We start from the raw sequence: 22,556 nt of genomic DNA on the forward strand, positions 1-22,556 counted from the left end.
AAACAAAGTATTACATACACCCTTGGAGGTCAACTGGAGGGGGGCGGGGGTGCTACCTCCCTGAGATGAGTTCTTGCAGCATGGAATGTCTGTGATTCTGCTGCCTTGCATAAAGAACTTGCCAGATGTAGTTTCAATGCCTGAAAGCACATTACTTATTGTTCTAGTCCTTGATGGTAGCCTGCTAAAATGATGCACAGCAGAGCTGCTCCAAGTAATCGCAGCCTCAGCAAATGAAGTGATGGCCCACATTGCATATTGCAGTGGTTTGGGGCTTCTTGTGGAATAAAATCTCATCACAGCAGGTGATGATGCATGGGGTGACTGCACATACAGAAGATCACCATGTTCATGCAATTGTTTTGTGGTTGCACCAGAGGAAAGTTTCTTTACGGACTGATATTCTTATTGACAAAGATGTGACAAGTGGAAATTTTCAAGTAGCTTCTGTCAGGAATTACCAGGGTCCTGTTTCAGCATGTGATTCTGAGTGTAAATTGTTAGCGTCACAGAACACTACAGCACAGAAACAGCCGCTTCAGCCCATCTAGTCTGTGTCAACCTCTTAATCTGCTTCGTCCAATCAACCTACACCGGACCATACCCCTCACATCCATGTACCTGTCCAAAGGTCCATTAAATATTGAAATTGAAGCTGTATCCACCACTTCCATTGGTAGCTCATTGCACACTCTTGTAGGATTTTGTGAGTAAAGCACATAAGAGTTGTTTGATATGCTTAACAAAAGCTGCAGCTCTTTACTTCCATTGAGAACAAACCAAAAGCAGTTGCCTTACACTGACGTCATTACATCAGATGTCGTCTCAAAGTGAACACAATAACTCACTGATGGTGTTGGTGAATTTTATAGAACAGTTTCTATTATGAACAGTATGTGTCATCTGTCACCCCTTACATTACCCTACTCTCAGCACCATCTGAGTGATGAAATTCTCCCTAAGGTTATCCTTCAATACTTTACCTGTCATCCTTACCCACAACCTCTAGTTCTAGTCTCACCTAACCTCAGTGTAAAAAGCCAGCTTGCATTTACCTATCTATACCACTCATAATTTTGTCTACCCCTATCAAATCTCCCCTCATTGTCCTATGCTCTATGGAATAAGGTCCTAACCTGTCCAACCTTTCCCTGTAACTGAGGTACTCAAGCCCTGGCAACATCCTTGTAAATTTTCTCTGCACTCTTTCAATTTTGTTTACATCTTTCCTGTAGGTAGGTGACCAAAACTGAACAGAAAGCACCAAATTAGGTCTCATCAATGTCTTATACAACTTCAACATGACACCCCAGTTCTTGTATTCAGTATTTTAATTTATGAAGGCCAACATGCTGAGAGTTTTCTTTATGATTCTTTATGACCCCATCTACCTGTGTTGCCACTTTCAAGGGATTATGGATCTGTATTCCCAGATACGTCTGTTCAACTGCACCCCACCGCTCATCATGTAAGTCCTCTCTAGTTTGTCCTGCCAAAGTGCAACACTTCACACTTATTATAGTGTAGCTTCGGCCAGTTTCACTATTTTGGCCATTAGTCTACATGCAACACTCATTTAGTCAACCTAAGAAGGGTGAAAGCCAATACCTAGATAATGTATAAAATTACTGGAAAACAATGGAAAAAGATTACGCTATTTGAACGAAACCCTGCAAAATTTGAATAAAATACTGTATTGCTGTGTTCATTCTTTGACATGTGCTATTTCACCATTGCTACTTTTGCCATTCAGAGACACAATAGACTGTACAGAGTATAGTTTCCTGTGAACAATAATTACTTGTAGTTCAGTTCAGTTGCAGAACCCATGATGGACTGGAAATAGGGTAACTTCCAAAAGTAATGAGGTTAAACTCTATTCAACATACTTTATATCAACTTCAAAGCAAAATTCAACCTTAAAGTTTGAGCTCAAAAACATAATGAGAATGATGCTAAGGTTGCAAGCAGCTACTGTTACACCAGAAGAAATCTGACAAGAGATTCTGAGTATGCACTTGCAGAAATCTAAACAGTTCTGCTAGTTAAAACTTTCCATATCATTATCAGACTTTATAGAATCAATTAGAAATTATTGCTTTTATAAGAACACATCATCCACTATTCCTACTGTAAAAGAAAAATTGAAGATGTTCAGTACTGAATGAGGAGCAATAGAACTTTTATCTGCACATTAAGCCCCAATTAATGGTACACAGCCTGTCTGGTCATGAAAAAGCATTTTTATGTTTGGAGCCTGTATCCCATAAAAAAACATTTAAAATTTACATATTTTGTAACATAATTGTTTTGCTCAAGTTTATTCATGATAACTTTAACTTTTGCCACAACCCCTCATAGACTTGTAGAGTCATAGAAAAATATAGCACAGAAACAGGCCTATCAGCCCATTCAGTTCATGCCAAGCCATTTAAACTGCCTACTCCCATCAACCTGCACTGGGACCATGGCCCTCCATACCCCTACCATTCATGAATCTATCCAACTTCTCTTAAACATTGGAATTGAGCTCAAATGCACCACTTGTGCTGGCAGCCCGTTCCAAACTCTCATGACCCTCTGAGTGAAGAAATTTCTCTTCATGTTCTCCTTAAACTTTTCACCTTTCACCCTAATCCATGACCCCTAGTTGTAGCCCCACCCAACCTCAGTGGAAGAACCTTGCCTGCATTTACCCTATCTATACCCCTCATAATTTTGTATGCCTCCCCTCAATCTTTTACGTTCCAAGGGACAGAGTCTTAATCTATTCAATCTTTCCTTATAACCCAAGTCCTCTGGTCCCAGCAGCATCTTTGTGAATTTTCTCTGTACTCTTTCAAATTCATCTATGTCCTAATCTTTATATATCTCTAAAATGGTTAAGTTCCATCTTTTTACTTAGTATTTTGAGTATTCTTAATCTAATCAGCTACTAAATCCACTTGATGGTTGTGCATGTTCGACTTCAGAAAACTCTACACCTGCTGACAAAACTTAATTAACAGCAGAAATAGAGAAATTGATGATTCAGAGCCTGCTTAGTATGTTCAGGCAACTGTTCCCATGGTCATACTGGGGAGTACCAAAACTTCATTGTTGACTGGAAAACCCAGGCCAATATATATCATTCTGGCTGCCATCTTTACATTATAGGTTAAAAACTAAAGTTAACATTGTTTGAAATAGAATCAAACCTTGGTTACTGAAATTGTTCTAACGACAGCTGCCAGTTCTTCTGTATCATTGTAGTCAACTGTCCAAACATGTGGTTTCCCGATGAAATACTCGGTATATGGATGTTGTGAGGAAACCTTTAAATGAAGGGAAACGTGAATGTAAATACCTTTTGTTCCAAATGTCTTGCTGAAAGTGCCACTACAACCTGGGCACCTCAAGTATATAATTACACTTGCTTTGGATGAGTTCTTTTTGTGTTGGCTTCATGAAAACAGCATTTCATTGTTAGCTTTCCATGAAGCTAATTTGAACAAAGTTAATTTCCTGTACTTAGGAAATAGATGAAAGGTAAACTGCCCACAGAGAGTTAAGTCCATTTTAATCTTTTTAACAACAGGATGAGTGTTAATTACTTCCAATTAAACACTCTGTCACTGAAAATTGGCTTTTACTGTTGTGCAATCTCATTCTATCACGTGTTAATTGTTGGTGATTTTATAAAAACACTTAGTTCGTATCATTTTTTTCTCCACCCCAATCTCTTTTTGCATTTATTGTTCATTCTGAATCAGCTTTGATATTGAATCATCTATTACTTTTCTTCAGTATTTGTGGTTGTCAACTTCAGAACATTTCCGGTTAAGGAGCCCAGGATCTGTGTAGTTGCTTGCCCTCTTTATTCAGGTCCCAGATCTCCTGTAGAGGCACCATCCTATTTACATGTCAGCCCCAGCAACTCACAGGACCAAATTAGTGGAAATAAAACAGATCAGAACAAGTTGGCTAACAGCATTTGTTCCTTTCCCACAGGAATTTTTAGGGGTGGGACAGCAGAATATAAATGAAACTTTTATTCATATGATCAGTTTATTACATTAATAACCTGGCTTGTTGAGTTTTTCTTATTCAAGCTCAATTCAAATTCAAGTTCACTGTCATCAGCATACAGTACATAGCTAGGGTATAAATGCCATTGCAGCAGCAACATATAAATATACATTATAAAGTACATAAAGTTAAATTAGCATAAATTGCACATAATTTACTTGACAAAATAAACATAAATAAATAGTATTAATGCAAATTGAAGGAAATATAATCTGAGTTAGAAGTGGGATTTTCAGGTCAGTTCAAGAAGCTGATGGTACTGGGAAAGATACTGTTGTGGAAACTGAGGTGTGAATCTTTAGGCTCATGTACCTCCCTCCCGTTTGCAGCAATGAGAAGACAGCATGGGCTGGATGGTGGGAGTTCTCAATGATGGATGTTGCCTTTCTGAGATGTCGTTAATTGTCAATGTCCTTGGTGAAAGAGAGACGGAACTGGCTGAGTGCTTGTGAAAAGGGTGAAATAATTCTCCAATATACTAAATGTACCTGATCCTCAACCTCCATTTCAATTATTGTGGTGTGCAGCTTTTCCTTTACAGGGACAGCACCTACCATATTTAGAATACAAAATACAATCTTTATATCTAATCAGCAGTATATTGGAAACAGCATAATTACTTTTATAGCAAATGAAAAATCAACATCTCTGTTAATTATACATCTCGATTCTGCCATTTCTCTTTAAAGGACTTCTGGGGCCTCACAGCAACAGTCTCTCAAGGCTGTAGCATTATAACAAAAAAATACATATGAACATATGGACACTCTTAGGTATTTATACATCATGGATGTGACACATTTTCATCTTTATTAAGTTTAATAACTAATGGAAGCATCACCACCACTATGTCTGTACTTGTCCAAGAAGGACCACCAACAATGTCTCAATACAGTCAGAATGGAAAAACAATGCACATCAACCTTGGAAGCATTATACAGCTCCATTGAAAACAAGGTTGTTTGCATGGAGAAGTGGCCAAGAGCGGGTTATTGGGTTCTGGAAATGGGGGTAGAGTACATATCCCTCTCTGTATTAATGGTGCTGAGGTGGAAATAGCTGGGAGTTTTAAATTCAAAGATGTAAATATCATCGACAATGTGTCCTGATCTAGCTACGTAGTTGCTATGGCCAAAAAAAAAAACCACAGGAGCAACCCTACTTCCTCAGAAGTCTAAGAAAATTTGGCATGTCCCGATGACTCCCGCCAATTTTTATAGATGCACCACAGATGCATTACAGCATAGTAGAGCAACTATTCGGCCCAAGAAAGCTGTGAATGTAGCCAGTCCATCATGAAAATCTCCTTTGTGGACTGTCTACACATTCCACTGCTTCAGGAAAGCAGCAAACATAGTGAAGGACCCTTCCCACCCAGGTTCTGCCCCTCCAGTGAGACAGAAGATGCAACAGCTTGAGAAAATGTACAATCACATTCAAGGACAGCTTCCACCCTACTTTTGTAAGACTTCTGAATGGACTTCTTGTATGATAAAGCTGAATTCTTTATCTCTTGACCTCCCGCATCATAGCCCTACACTGCAATTTATTTTTTACTGTTACATTCTGCATTCTATTCTTTTCTGTTTGTATTACTTTGATATATTTATGAGTGGAGTGCTCTGTCTGGTTGGCATCCTTTATAGACAATAGACAATAGGTGCAGAAGTAGACCATTCGGCCCCTCAAGTCTGCACCGCCATTCTGAGATCATGGCTGATCATTCACTATCAATACCCAGTCCCTGCCTTGTCCCCATATCCCTTGATTCCCCTATCCATCAGATATCTATCTAGCTCCTTCTTGAATTTCTGTGCAAGTGAAAATAATAAACCAATCACCAATCCTCCTTTTCTAACCTGTAAATTCTGGCCCTGTTTGCGGATTATTTTCAGGCATTCAGGACTTCAGAATGTTAGCCCCTAAGTTAGATCTCATTTTTCTAATATTATAGCTTTAAAATGAGTACAAATAAGTTCAGATGTCATTTAATATGTTTTCATCATGCATTAAAATATTTGTGTGTTTCGTGGTCAGTAAAGCTAGGGTTGAATTGATTGATTTGGAACAGATATGAGCAAGATCTCTTCGTGCTGATGTGAAGTCATTCCAAAATAATATGGTTGATTCTGTATTTTCTATACAATATTGTTCTATTAGTATTCTTTTCAAAAGTAGCAAGGCAATTGAGTACCATCAAAAAAGGACCCTGGGTTTTGATGGGGTGTTGGGTTCGTATACCATTGTTCTATGTTCTATTGAATAAATGCAAAAACGATAAATTAGAAAAGGAATATGACTTGCTTTTGCATCTGTGGTCATCCTTACACAACCCCCAGGGAGAACATGAACCAGGTAATGAATGATTACATATGAAGATATGCAAATTAGAATTGAAATATTCCTCTTCTTTTGCTTTTTTTTTTGCACTGTTTATGCAGTAATCTTAGAGCTAATGCTAACAGCAAACCTGAAATGAAGATCATGGTTACTCATGGGTACCTACTAACTCACCATTGTTCTGATTGGCCCAACAGATAACATTTTCATGCTTCTATGCCTTCATTCTTACTTGCATGACCTGTGCTCAGGAAAACCACTTTGGTATAAGCATAGAAATTTTAATTGCCTTACTCACATTCTCCATTGACAAGGCAAATTGTCTGATTCCCCTTCACTAACAACGTATTGCATTTGAACTGCAGAGCTAGCAGAAAGCAATATTAATACACATTTACACACACAAAATGCTGGAGGAACTCAGCGGTCCAGGCAGCATCTTTGGAAAAGAGTAAACAGTCAATGTTTTGAGTTGTGATCCTTCATCAGGACTGCATTTTGAGTGTGTTGCTTTGGATTTCCAGCATCTGCTGATTTTTGCACGTTTGTGTTAATACACATTAATGTGTGTTATATACATTACTACACAATGTCAACACACTGAAAAGAACTCAAGAATGGTCCCTGGCAAGTAGAATTAAAGAGAATCCCAAGAAATTCTATACATACATCAGGAGCAAGAGGATAAATAGAGGATGGGACCACTCAAAGATAAAGTGGGGGGGGGGGTGAATTTGATTGGATCTAAAAGGTGTGAGTGAGGTCATTAATAAATACTTTACACCAGAAGGATGTGCAGGGTAGGGGGATCAGTGCTGAGAGTATTAATGTGCTAGGGCATTTCAAAATCCAGGAGAAAGTAATATTGAGTCTCATAAAGAGCATTAAAATGGAGAAGTCCCCACGGCCTAATGGGACATACTTTAGGTTATTGAGAGAGGCAAGAGATTGCTGGGGCCTCGACCAATATCTCTGTGACCTCTCTAGCCATGGGCGAGATTCCGGAGGACTGGTGCACATGCTGTTCCATAGTTCCAGAAGGGAACCAGTGATAATCCTGCAAACTACAGCCTGGTGAGTCTCACATCAGTGGTAGGGAAGTTACTAGAGTGAACTGTTAGGGATAGGACTTATGAGCTTTTGGAAAACCATGGCCTAATTAGGGAGAGTGGCATGGTTTTGTGCAGGCCAAGTTGTGTCTTACCAACTTAATTGAGTATTTTGACAACGCGATTGATGAAGGTAAATCTGTGGATGTTGTCTACATGGATTTTAGTAAGGTGGTTGACTAGGTCCCTCATGAGAAGCTTATCCAGAAGATTAAGATGCATGGGACCAATGGTGAATTTAGCTGCTTGGATTCAGAACTGGTTTGCCCATAGAAGACAGATGCTGGTGGTTGAAGGGGCATATTCTAGCTGGACATCTGTGATTACTGGTGTTCCGCAGGGATCTGTACTGGGGCCACTGTTGTTTGTGATGTATATAAATTACCTGGATGAAAATGTAGATGGGTGGGTTAGTAAGTTTGTAGATGATACGAAGATTGGTGGTGTTGTGGATGGCATAGAAGACTGACAAAAAGTATGGCAGTATATAAATCAGTTGAAGATATGGGCATAGAAATGGCAGATGGAGTTTATCCTGGCCAATCATGATGTGTTGTACCCTGGTAGGTCAGATGTAAAGAGCAAGACCCTTAACAGTGTTGATGAGTAGGGGGATCTTGGGGTCCAAGTTCCCTGATAGTGACTACACAGGTTGATAGAGTGATTAAGAAGGTAAATAGCATCCTTGCCTTTATTAGTTGGGGCACAGAGTTCAAAAATCAGGAAGTTATGTTGCAACTCTATAACGCTCCAGTTAGGCCACATTTGGAGGATTGCATGCAGTTCTGGACACTCCTATAAAGGAACGATGCGAAGGCTTTGGAGAGGGTGCAGAAGAGGTTTACCAAGGTGCTGCCTGGATTAGAGGGCATGTGCTATAATGAGAGCTTGGACAAATTTGGGTTGTTTTCTCTGGAGTGGCAGGAGCTGAGGAGAGATCTGACAGAGCTTTATATGATTATGGGTGGTGTACACAGAGTAGACACAGAGTATCCTGTTACCAGGGTTGATATGTCCACAACCATAGGATGTGCATTTAAGGTGAGAGGTGGAGGTTTTAAAGCTGTTAGAAGCAATTCATTTTACACAGTGTGATGGCCGCCTAGAATGTGCTGCCTGAGATGGTGGTAGAGGGATGTACATAAGGGACATTTAGAAGACATTTAGATAGACACATGAATGTGAGAAAAATAGAGGCATATGGGCATTGTGTAGGCATAAGGGATAAGTTTAGTTGGCCATTTGATTACTAATTCATTTGGTTCATCACATCAATGTGGGTCAAAGGGCTTGTTCTTCTAAAGAACTGTTCTCTGTTCTATGTTCTATTTTAACTTTGACCAAATTTCCATGACTTTCTGTGTCTCCAATTACATGGTGCAACTAATATAGGTGAATGTTGCTTTGAGGTTGTGAAAATATTGGAGTTTTCATACAATAGACAGCTGAACCACTCTTCATGTGTATGTGACATAAACTACATAATCAGAGTAGCACAATGCTTCATAACCATAAATCACTTTATAATGGGAGAGACAGAATATCTCGTGCAAGATTACCTCATTTTTCACAATATGAAAAGAAATTGATGATTGTTTGTGGCAGATGTAATAGGATTGCACAAAATGTCTGCATGTATTAATTATAATATCACAGATATATTATGTATAAAATCTGACCCATTACAATAAAATATAGCACCATATAGACTGCCAGTTCATTAATGTAAAACTCGTGAATCCCATTAATTAAACAAAAGGAATTTGTTTTGTTATGATCTTCCCATTATTCTCTTACATTTTTCTGCAACAATTAACAGTTTTATGTATTTTTTCATGACTGAATCCATTTTATTTTGCAAGCCTGATTAAAAAATAAACAACAGTTGCATATTCTTCTATGCATTAAGCTGTGTTGCACTGTCATATGTACAGGAATTTTCACATTAGTACTTACATGGAAATGATATTCCCATCTCCTGCACTTGGTCTTTTAAAAACACAATTTCAGCTGGATGAAATTTTCAAGAGAAAACTTGTGGTGAATCATTGAGTATTGGTCATAGGGAAATGGTAGTTATTTTGGTGTGGTACATGTTAGCATGCTACAGGGACCTTCTGGAAGTCCAGGTGCAAGATGAATATAAACATGAAAACAATAGGGAAAGATGGCTAAACTCTGAAGAAATAGTAGAAAATTGAGAGGAAGAACTAATGGGAAATAGCAGTTAATGTGAGAAGGAATAAAGTGCACTGGTAGGGAAAGTTGCATACAAAAATAAAAGACTTCAGAAAAGTAAACAGAGAAAACCTACAGCACAATACAGGGCCATCGGCCCACCAAGTTGTGCCGAACATGTCCCTACCTCAGAAATTACCAGGTTTACCTATAGCCCTCTATTATTCTAAGCTCCATGTACCTATCTAAAAATCTCTTAAAAGACCCTATTGTATCTGCCTCCACCACCGTTGCTGGCAGCCCATTCCATGCACTGACCATTCTCTGAGTAAAAAACTTACCCCTGACATCTCCTCTGTAACTACTCCCAACACCGTAAACCTGTGTCCTCTTGGGGCAACCATTTCAGCCCTGGGAAAAAGCCTCTGACTATCCACACAATCAATACCTCTCATCATCTTATATCACCTCTCTTCCTCCTTCGCTCCAAGGAGAAAAAGCCAAGTTCACTCAACCTATTCTCATAAGGCATGCTCCCCAATTCAGGCAACATCCTTGTAAATCTCCTCTGCACCCTTTCTATGGTTTCCACATCCTTCCTACAGTGAGGTGACAGGAACTGTGCACCGTACTCCAAGTGGGGTCTGACCAGGTCCTGTATAGCTGCAACATTACCTCTCGGCTCCTAAATTCAATTGCACAATTGATGAAGGCCAATACTCCGTATGCCTTCTTAACCACAGTGTCAACCTGTGCAGCTGCTTTGAGCGTCCTGTGGACTCAGACCCCAAGATCCCTCTGATCCTCCACACTGCCAAGAGTCTTACCATTAATACTTACTCTGCCATCATATTTGGCCTAACCAAAATGAACTACTTCACACTTATCTGGGTTGAACTCCATCTGCCACTTCTCAGCCCAGTTTTGCATCCTATCAATGTTCTACTGTAACCTCTGACAGCCCTCCACACTATCCACAACACCTCCAACCTTTGTGCCATCAGCAAACTTACTAACCCATCCCTCCACTTCCTCATCCAGGTCATTTATAAAAATCATGAAGAGTAAGGGTCCCAGAACAGATCCCTGAGGCACCCCACTAGTGACCGACCTCCATGCAGAATATGACCCATCTACAGCTGCTCTTTGCCTTCTGTGGACAAGCCAGTTCTGGATCCACAAAGCAATGTCCTCTTGGATTCCATGCCTCCTTACTTTCTCAATAAGCCTTGCATGGAGTATCTTATCAAATGCCTTGCTGAAATCCACTACATCTTACACTACATCTACTGCTCTTCCTCCATCAATGTGTTTAGTCACATCCTCAAAAAATTCATTCTGGCTCGTAAGGCATGACCTGCCTTTTACAAAGCCATGCTGACTATCTCTCTCCAATGCTATTGTAAAGGAGACAGAATTATGATCACTATCTCCAAAATGCTCTTCCACTGAGAGATCTGACCAGGTTCATTTCCCAATACCAAATCAAGTGCTGCCTCTCCTCTTGTAGGCTTAGCTACATCTTTTATCAAGAAACCTTCCTGAACACACCTAACAAACTCCACCCCATCTAAATCCCTTGCTCTACGGAGATGTCAATCGATATTTAGGAAATTAAAATCTCCCATCATGCCAACTCTGTTATTATTACTCCTTTCCAGGATCTGTTTCCCTATCTGCTCCTTGATATCCCTGTTACTATTGAGCGGCCTAGAAAAAACACCCAGTAAAGTTATTGACCCCTTCCTGTTAGATGGTCCATTCAGACTTAAAATAACTGAGTTTAATGATGTGTCATTTTCTTCATCTCGCCTCTTTCCTTGTCACACAACATGCTAAATATTTCAGCTGATACACTTTTGGCAACATGTCAACTAAACCATCAATTTGTTATTTGGACTAATGCTCTTTATTAGTTTCATCCCTGGGATTCTTTAAAAAGTCACAATAATTAGTTAAGTATTAATTATTCAGCAAAGTACCTGGAGAATTTGCAGCTCTGCAAGATTCACTGACTCACAGTAAACATACAGGGAGCTTGTTTGAGATGACTGTGAAGCAATGCATGTTATGAAAACAAATCTGTTTTGTGCAGCTGTTGGCTGCAAAGACTGATATGAGGCTTTTTTTTTGTGCTTCAATCAAAGCTAAATAATTGAGCTAAACAACAGAACTTCCAATTAATCACTGAAAGCACAGAGTGGATAACTTAATATATTTATCATTACACGTACATGGGGCAATTAATAGATCTGTGTAGTAACACAGGGTTGAAATAAGATAACAAACACAAACCTACACATGATTAACCAAACCCACTCTCTTCATGGTAAGAGATTTTAAAGCAATCAATGTGGCTCACATTAATTGGAATAAGTGGCTTGGCACGCATTAGTAAATTGGCCTGGCATAGACATATACATACTTGGTCACAGAATAAATGAGCAGTGCTGTTTCATAACTTAAACTAGGAGAGTGAGCTGTATTTCATTACCAATGAGGTGCTCCTTAGATGAGAAAAATATTCGTTTTTGATGTTGTGAGCATTCAACTGATAATTTAAATTTCTGATTATAAAGCTACCCATGAACCTCTTTACTGTTTTAGCTTATTTTCTGTTTAAAGAGAACTTAGGGTTGTGGCAGCATTTTCTTTGAGTGCATTAAACTTTTATGAAAGAAGGTGCCTGCAGCAGAAGATGTGCATAGGTTCCATAGGTCTGCTCAATTCCAAAATGTGTAACGTGTAGAATATGAGCAATGGAATTTCATGGAAAATATGTTGAGGAGGTGCAGATTCAGGACAATCAGAGAAGAAAGATACTGTTATTTCATTCTCCTAATTTTACAATCAGCTTTTTATCCCATGACTGACAACATCAGTACTACGAAGCTAAAAGACCATTGGGCAGAAGAATGGACAATCCTACTCATCCAGACCACGAAGCCCACTTGGAGGGAATTGAACAATAGGGGAGAAAGCTCATTCCGAAATGCTGTCACATCAGCTGAAAGGACCCGGAATACCTCCACATTCCCATTGATGTAAACCTGCACTATAATAGAGACATAGAGTCTTAGAAAAGAACAGCACAGAAAAAGGCCATTTGGCCCATCTAGTCCATGTTGAACTATTTAAACTGCTTACTCTCATCAACCTGCACCTGGACCATAGCCCTCCATACCTCTATCATCCATGGACCTACCCAAACTTCTCTTAAACATTGAAATCGAGCTTGCATGCAACACTTGTGCTAGCTGCTCATTCCATACCATCACAACCATCTGAAGAAGCTTCCCCTCATGTTCCCTTTAGACTTTTCACCTTTTATCCTTAACCCATGACCTTCGGTTATAGTCCCAACCAACCTCGGTGGAAAAAGCCTGCTTGCAGTTATGCTATCTATACACCTCGTAATTTTGCGTACCACTATCAAATGTCCTCTCAATCTTCTATGTTCCAAGGAATAAAGTTTGAAGCTCAAAGTAAAATTTATCAGAGTATATACTTTCACCACATACAAACCAGAGATTCTTTTTACCAACTCAATAGAACAGTAACTGCAAACAGGATCAATGGTCGACAAACTGTGCAAAGGCAGATACAAATAGATAGCAATAAATAATGAGCATGAAGTAACAAGATATAAGAGTCCTTAAATGTGTGTAATAATGTGTGGATCTATTTCTTTAAGAGAAATGTCCAACGCCCCCTTAGCACTACGTATTGATCTGTTGTATATGCATGCGCACTGTTCTCTCTCTGTCTCTCGCTGCAATGTTAAAGACATCTCCCGCAGGCACGTTTTTATTTAATCTATATGTGGTAGGGCACAGACACAACAAATTGGTGACGAGTACAAACCTGAATCTCAGAAGATATCATGAACTGTACTGACAGTTATGGGAGAAAAACAGAGAGAGCTGAACAGCACGAGAAGGCTGTTACAGACGCTAACAAATGTGCGAGTACAATACATAGTAACATTGAAAACAGCCCTTATTTTTCTCTTTTTCCAGTTTTTCTTTTTCTCTTTTTCCTTTTTTGTTTTTTTTCCTTATTAGTTATTAGATTATTAGGTTAGTTTTTTTTGCATAATTTTTTTCTTTTTCTTTTTTCTGTTTTTTATTATATATTATGATATACCTAGATTTGCCTTGTTTATTTATATATTGTTTATTTATATATTGTATCATCCATACTGTAATCATTGCTTATGTATTCTTTCATGCGCAGATGAAATGTGTATGTTTGTAATCCCATTATCTATGTATCAATTGTATTTTGTTGATATTCATAACAATAATAAAAAGATGGAAAAAAAAGGAAAATGCATTGAGTTTAAAGTGAAAATAACATGGCAATCGCTTCAGTCAGGAATGTTTATAAATTTGATAGAATAATGAAGGATGGGAGTCAAATATTGAGAGGGTTGAACTGTATTGTAATGCGAACAATGTGGATGAGCAGAAGAAAGCCCCTACAGTTCTTAGCTTAATGGGCCCAAGAATGTACAACCTCTTATGCAACCTAGTAACCCCTGAAAAGCCAACAAGCAAGACATTTGATGAAATTGTTACAATTTTACAAAATCACTTCAGCCCTAAACTACTCGTAATAGCTGAGAGATTTCGATTTTACAAAAGGAACCAGGCAAAGGATGAATGTGTTTCCCAATAAATTGCAGAACTGCTCAAACTTTCCCAGTACTGTGATTTTAGAAATGGGCTTTCTGATGCATTAAGGGACAGGTTTGTGTGTGGCATACACAGCCAAAGTACTCAGATGGGGCTACTTTCCTAAAGAGACCTAACCTTAGAATGGGCATTGACCATTGCAATATTGTTAGAGACTGCAACTAAGAATTTAGCAGAACTACAGAAAAGGAGGTCAGAATGTGAAATGCACAAAATATCCCTGAATTGTGCAAAAAAAGCCGAAGAGCTTATCGATGTGACAAATCCTTCCATGATGCAAATGACTGTTGGTTCAAACAAAAAGTCTGCAGAAAGTGTCACAGAGAAGGTCACATAGAGAGAGTGTGCAACACAGCCAAAAAGCCCAACCGAATGAAAAGTCACGAATACAAAATTAAGCAAATGCAGAAGGTTAGCGAATGTAAAACAGAATCAGACAACATAGAATCTGATGGTGATAAACTGTCATGCCCAGAACTGCATTGTATTACTGAGGCAGATTGCAATATAATATGAATCACAATAGATGTGTCTGGTGTAAAACTGAAAATGGAGTTGGATACAGGGTTAGCTTTGTTCAGAATTCCAGACTACAACAGACTGTTTTCTAAGGTAGCAGTAGAGAAGATCTCACTGATGCTAAAGACTTACACAGGCAAAGAAGTGTCTCCCAAAGGCAAACTGAAAGTAAATGTGACGTATGGAGGCCATACACAACAGTTAGAGCTTTATGTATTGTAAAGTGGAGGGCCAGTGCTTTTTGGTCGTGAATGGTTGAGAAAAATCCAATTAGACTGGCACTCAATCAAAGCTCTCAGTGTGACATCGACAAGCAACAGCAGCACCACTCTGAAACTGGTACAGCAGCTAAATGTTAATGAGAAGGTGTTTGAAAAGGAGATTGGCAACTCAAAGGCATGAAGGCCAGAATGGAACTGGATGAAACTGCAAGATTCCATAGATTCCATAAAGTTCCTCCAGTGCCTTACGCACTACGTCCTAAAGTGAATGTTGAACTGCAGAGATTGGAGGCATCTGGAATTATCTCTAAGGTTGAGTGGACCACGCCCATTGTTCCAGTGATTAAGAAAGGGAAGGCCAGAGCTGTTTGCATATATGGGAATTTCAGGGTGAGCATCAACCTGGTGATGTGTACTGTGCAGTAACCCCTGCCATGAATAGAAGACATGGAGATTGAGGAGTCAAGCAGGAAGTTCTTCACAATCAATACCCATTAAGGGCTGTTCCAATGCTCCAAGGTATCCCAGGAACACAATATTACCCTGATGACATCATCACGACTGGCCAAAATAATGAAAAGCATCTCTAGAACCTTGGGAAAGTGCTTGCCAGGCTGAGTGAGTATGGTCTGCATGGAAAGAGAGAGAAATGAGAGTTTTTCAAAAGTGAAATATCATATTGTGGACATGTCATTGACAAGCATGGATTACGTATCTCACAAATGAGGACTGAAGAAGTGCTACAGGCACCCAAATGTGTCACAACTCAGATGATACTTGGGCCTTGTAAACTACTACCACCGGTTTCTCCCAAACATTGCTTCAGCACTCTCACTGACAGGAGCAAAGTGGGAATGGTCAGAAAGATATGAAAAAGCATTCAAGGAAATTAAGAGACTGATAACATCTGATGAATGGCTCACCTATTATGCCCCATCCCTGCCTATCAGACTGGCATGGGATGCATCCCTTTACGGCATTGGAGCTATTTTGTCACACATTATGAAAGATGGATCTGAATGTCGATTGCATTTGCTTCAAGATCACAGACGAGTGCAGAATGTGATGGCACACAGATCAACCAAGAGGTTGATTAATTAAGAAGTTCCACCACACCATCTATGGACAAAAGTTTACACCAGTAACAGATCACCTGTCCCTTGTGTTCCTTTTCAATCATAGGAAGGAAATCCCAGTGATGATTGTTACCCGGTTACAACATTGGACACTATTTCTAGAAGCCCACTTTTATGACTGAGAGTTCAAGGCTACCAAACAACACAGCAATACTGATGGTCATGTCTTTCACTAATGGCAAAGGGAGAAGAAGAGCGTCATTCTGTGACCTAGCAGAGGTGTTCCACACCACATTGGTGGCCAGTTGCCGGTAGCAAATTCCGAAATACAAAGGGAAACAAGGAATGACCTGACATTGTCAAAGGTCAATGACATCACCATGCAAGGATGGCTAGCTCATGGTAACCCTGTATTTCCAGAGTTCTTAGTGAGACAAGACCAACTGTTGGTATGTCAAAGAAAACTGATGTCTGGATTGTGGATCTTGTGTTGTGGTTCCCTCTAAACTGCACACTAGAGTGTTAGGAATTCTGGATGAAGGTCAACTGGGTACAGTCAAGATGAAATGTCTCACCTGGAGATGTGTGTGGTGGCCGGTAATAGATAAACAGATTGAAAACTTGGCCAAAAGCTGTTCAGGATGCAAAATGTTCAAAATGCATCCCCACAGGCACTTTTACACCCATGGGAGTGGCCATCATCACCATGGCAAAGAATCCATATTAACTTAGCTGGGCCATTCATGGACTCCATGTTCCTGAGTGCTGTGGATGCTCATTCGAAGTGGCCAGAGGTTATACCAATGAAGTCTACCACCTCAGCAAGGGCTTTTTCTGCTTTGAGGACTGGACTATCTTCATCAGTGTCAGCTTACCAGAACAAATTGTGAGTGACAAAGGACCACAACACATGTCAGAAGAATTCCTAGTGTTCATGAAGAAAAATGGCATCAGACATTTCAAGTCAGCTCCTCACCACCCAGCAACAAGTTGGTTAGCTGAAAGGTTTATCCAAACCTTCAAGAAATCCATTAAAGTAATAGACAAGGAGAACATTTCCCTACAGCACAAGGTGGACAAGTTCCTCTTTGTGTATTGCAACTCTGTTCATGCGACAACAAATCAAACACCTGCAATGCTGTTCAGGAACAGGAATTTGAGATCTCACATAGACCTCCTAAAGCGAGATGTATGGAGGGAAGTGCAGAATAAACAGTTCAGCCAGCTGCCAAGTGAAGCTGCACGGAGCTTCAAGACTGGACAGCAAGTCCTGACACGTGATTACTGAGAGGAAAAGTTGACACGTGGTAGGATAGCTACAAGAACTGGACCACTGATGTACACAGTGGATGTTGGAGATCAGACATGGAAATGTCATGTGGATCGGATACTGGATACTCATCTGAAAAACACACCTGAGTTGACTGCAAGATGGACACATTACAGTCACTGAACTTACCTCTCAGTGATGATGTGACACTGCAAACCAAGAACTTTTTCTTAGACAAGGTACCTGCCAAATCTGATGCCACAGCACAGGTCCAGGGGCACTATCCTGAAAGAGAGTGCCACCCAAAAGACTGAACATTTAGAACTGTGAAGTTAGTTATGGACTGTTATTGTGAAAGCATGTTTATTTGGAATATGGGTTTATGAAAAGGAAATTGAATGTTTTGTACATATACAGCTTTATGTTCCATTAATCTAAAGTGGGAGGAAGTATAATACATAGTCCTATTCTTTTAGAATGATGATCCTCCCCTTAGCACTACATATTGATCTGTTGTCTGCACATGCACTGTTGTCTATGCACGCACATTGTCCTCTCTCTCTCTCTCTCTCTCTCACCTCAATGTGAATACACCAGTTAAAGCCATCTCCCATGCTTATGCTTTTATTTAATAAATTTGTAGTTATACACAGGCACAATGTGTACTTATCCCCGTTTGTTCAAGAGCCTGACGGTTGAGAATTAGTAATTTTTCTTGAACTTGGTGGTGCAAGTAGTGAGGCAATTGCACCTTCTACCTGATGGCAGCAGTGAGAAAAGAGGATGGCCTGGGTGGTGGGGATCTTTGATGATGGACGCTGCCTTTCTACGGCAACGTTTCAGGTAGATATGCTCAATGGTTGGGAGCATTTTACCCATGATGTACTGAGCCAAATCCACTTCCTTCTGAGGGATCTTATGCTCAAAAGCTTTGTTGTAATGCAGACTGACTGAACCTAACATTTTCCCTGTAAGTGGGTAGCCAACGTTGCATACAATACTTCAAATTAGGCCTCATCAATGTCTAACATCACTTCAACATAACATCCCATCTCCTGCACTCAATACCTTGATTTAATGAAGGTCAATGTGCTAAAAGTTTTCTTTGCAACCCTATCTACCTGTGATGCCACTTTCAATGAATAGTTTGAAGATCTGCAGCAAGGCAGCCGGGGTAATACTTTGTTCATCTTAGTCTTTCTGCTCTTATTCAGCCTGAGTACAAACACATTTTTATTTACTTAACTAGCATGCTTACATTTGTCAGCTGTTGCTCCAAGGTTCAATAGAAACTGATGCACTTTAATTCTAGTAGGACTGCTTTTCAGTTCCTCTTTCAGAAGCTCCATAAATGAACTCCCCCAAGTCAGTCAATCACAAACAAGAGAAAATAAAATCTGAGCAACACACACAAAATGCTGGAGGCCAGGCAAGACGCTGAAGGGTTTCGGCCTGAAACGTCAACTGCACTCATTGCCTGGATGCTGCCTGGCCTGCTGAGTTCCTCCAGCATTTTATGCATGTTTCCCCAAGTCTTTCTAAGCTTCAAAGGCTTCATATCCATACATCCCTTACTTTTGGCTCTCTTTGTCTTGAAACTATGTAAAACTGTTTGCTTTGATATAATTTATTTTATGCATATGTTACCAATTGGCATATCTGACAATTTGCCTGAAATGATAGGGAAAGGCCATTGAACATGCAGGAACAACACACACAAAATGCTGGTGGAACACAGCAGGCCAGACAGCATCTATAGGGAGAAGCACTGTCGACGTTTTGGGCCGAGACCCTTCGTCAGGACTGAACATGCATGAAATCTTTTTGTGAGAGATGGTGAAGTCAGTAATACTCTGGCTATGTCTAAGCACATAGTTTTGTTCTAGTCTCACTGTGAAGCAGTATATTTACCTGAATCTAAGATAAGCAATGTTTACAAATAAACTCTTCTTGGGCTTCCAGCCGGGAACAGGTATCGATTTTAATGAAGGAGATGTCTTCCTTTTTTAAACAAAGGGGCTTCCCTTCTTCCACCATCAACTCTGCTCTCAAACACATCTCTCCCATTTCCCACACATCTGCCCTCACCCCATCCGCCTGCCACCCCACTCGGGATAGGGTTCCCCTTGTCCTCACCTACACCCCCCACCAGCCTCCAGGTCCAACGTATAATTCTTCGTAACTTCCGCCACCTCCAATGGGATCCCACTACCAAGCACATCTTTCTCTCCCCCCCCTTTCTGCTTTCCGCAGGGATTGCTTCCTACGCAACTCCCTTGTCCACTCGTCCCCTTCCCACTGATCTTCCTCCTGGCACTTACCCATGTAAGCAGAACAAGTGCTACACCTGTCCTTAAACTTCCTCTCTCACCACCATTCAGGGCCCCAGACAGTCCTTCCAGGTGAGGCGACACTTCACCTGTGAGTTGGCTGGTGTGGTATACTGCGTCCAGTGCTCCCGGTGTGGCCTTTTATATATTGGTGAGACCCGATGCAGGCTGAGAGACCGTTTTGCTGAACACCTACGCTCGGTCCGCCAGAGAAAGCAGGATCTCCCAGTGGCCATACATTTTAATTCCACGTCCCCTTCCCATTCTGATATGTCTATCCATGGCCTCCTCTACTGTCAAAATGAATCCAAACTCAGGTTGGAGGAACAACACCTTATATACCAGCTGGGTAGCCTCCAACCTGATGGCATGAACATTGACTTCTCTAACTTCCGTTAATGCCCCTCCTCCCCTTCTTACCCCATCCCTGACATATTTAGTTGTTTGTTTTTTTTCTCTCTCTCTGCCCATCACACTGCCTGTTCTCCATCTCCCTCTGGTGCTCCACCCTCTGCCCCTTTCTTTCTCCTAAGGCCTCCCGTCCCATGATCCTTTCCCTTCTCCAGCTCTGTATCACTTTCACCAATCACCTTTCCAGCTCTTAGCTTCATCCCACCCCCTCCGGTCTTCTCCTATCATTTCGCATTCCCCCCCCAACTACTTTCAAATCTCTTACTATCTTTCCTTTCAGTTAGTCCTGATGAAGGGTCTCGGCCCGAAATGTCGACAGTGCTTCTTCTTGTAGATGCTGCCTGGCCTGCTGTGTTCCACCAGCACTTTGTGTGCGTTGATCGATTTTAACTGATGTTTCGATGACAAACTCTACCATCTTCATCAGGAAAGGCAGAGTTTGTCATTAAAACGTCAGTTAAAATTGATATCTGTACCCAGCTGGAAGCCCGAGAAGAGTTTATTTATCATATACGCTAGGAAAACACTAGATCCTTTTTGAGCAATGTTTACTCATACTTAGCTAGAAAATAAGATGATAGTGTTATGGTACTTAGGGAGACTGTTCACCTCTGGCAGAGGAACCGCTACAGGTGACCCGCCCCCTGTGTTATGCCAGAAAACAATCTGGTTTATATTTTCCACAGCACAAAGTTGCATCATCAGTGCATGGGCCAAGAAATGCAAGTTGGAAAAATGGTTTTTATTTATTTATTTTATTCATATAAATTCTGTGACAACAAATACTTCAATTACTTGTGCAGCGATCTGTAAGAGTGAATTGTTATTATCCAAATGACTGCAACATGGGAGTCACCTGTAGTCTTTCCTCATAATTATTCTCTCTTAATTGCCTGTCAGTTCCCTTGTGAAAGCCTTTAATAATTCCACTTCCCATATCCCACAGTGAGTTCCAGATCATAACTATACCATAAAGAATTTTTCCTCCTATCCCATTTGTACCCTTTGGTCTAAGTTTTAAATCTCTGCTCCTAAATCAGCTACTACTTGGAGCAGCCTCTCACTATTTACCATACTCAAGTCTCTTCTTCACCTTGTTTTTTTCTAAGGAGAAGTACCCAAACTTACATTTTAAACTTGTAGATGTATTGCCCTAACTACTCTGTTGTGAATGTGGAAATTTTTTCAGCACTATGTTGTATCAGAATCATAACTTAGAACATAGAATAGTACAGCACAGTACAGGCCCTTCGGCTCACAACCCTGCCTCCCGTATACCCCCCCCCCCATCTTAAATTCCTCCATATACCTGTCTAGTAGTCTCTTAAATTTCACTAGTGTATCTGCCTCCACCATTGACTCAGGCAGTGCATTCCACACACCAACCACTCTCTGAGTAAAAAACCTTCCTCTAATATCCCCCTTGAACTTCCCACCCTTGCCTTAAAGCCATGTCCTCTTGTATGGAGCAGTGGTGCCCTGGGGAAGAGGCGCTGGCTGCCCATTCTATCTATTCTTCTTAATATCTTATATACCTCTATCATGTCTCCTCTCATCCACCTTCTTAGCTCCCTTAATCTCTGTTTATAATGCATACTCTCTAAACCAGGCAGCATCCTGGTAAATCTGCTCTGTACCCTTTCCAATGCTTCCACATCCTTCCTATTGTGAGGCAACCAGAACTGCTCACAGTACTCCAAGCATTTCCTAACCAGAGTTTTATAGAGCTGCATCATTACCTTGCGAATCTGAAACTCTATCCCTCCACTTAAGAAAGCTAACACCCCATAAGCTTTCTTAACTACCCTATCTATTTGTGAGGCAACTTTCAGGGATCTGTGGACGTACCCCCAGATCCCTCTGCTCCTCCACACTACCAAATATCCTGCCATTTACTTTGTACTCTGCCTTGGAGTTTGTTCTTCCAAAGTGTTCCACTTCACACTTCTCCGGGTTGAACTCCATCTGCCACTTCTCAGTTCACTTCTGCATCCTATCAATGTCTCTCTGCAATCTTTGATAATCCTCTACACTATCCACAGCACCACCAACCTTTGTGTCATCTGCAAACTTGCCAACCCACCCTTCTATCCCTACATCCAGGTCATTAATAAACATCACGAAAAGTAGGAGTCCCAGAACCGATCCTTGTGGGACACCACTAGTCACAACCCTCCAATCTGAATGTACTCCCTTCACCACGACCCTCTGCTTTCTGCAGGCAAGCCAATTCTGAATCCACTTGGCTAAACTTCCCTGGATCCCATGCCTTCTGACTTTCTGAATAAGCCTACCGTGTGGAACCTTATCAAATGCCTTACTAAAATCTATGTAGAT

The 22,556-nt window shown here is 40.6% G+C and overlaps 1 protein-coding gene across 1 annotated transcript in view; it reads right to left on the minus strand.

The window, feature by feature from the left end:
- Positions 1-22,556, minus strand: part of LOC132380092 (alpha-1,6-mannosylglycoprotein 6-beta-N-acetylglucosaminyltransferase B-like) — a 919,103-nt gene that overhangs the window by 22,079 nt on the left and 874,468 nt on the right. The window contains exon 14 of the mRNA XM_059948641.1: positions 3,198-3,314. Within this exon, the coding sequence (XP_059804624.1) occupies positions 3,198-3,314 (117 nt within the window). The remainder of the gene's footprint in view (positions 1-3,197; positions 3,315-22,556) is intronic.

The sequence above is a fragment of the Hypanus sabinus genome, chromosome 23, assembly GCF_030144855.1.
Source record: "Hypanus sabinus isolate sHypSab1 chromosome 23, sHypSab1.hap1, whole genome shotgun sequence".
NCBI lineage: Eukaryota > Metazoa > Chordata > Chondrichthyes > Myliobatiformes > Dasyatidae > Hypanus > Hypanus sabinus.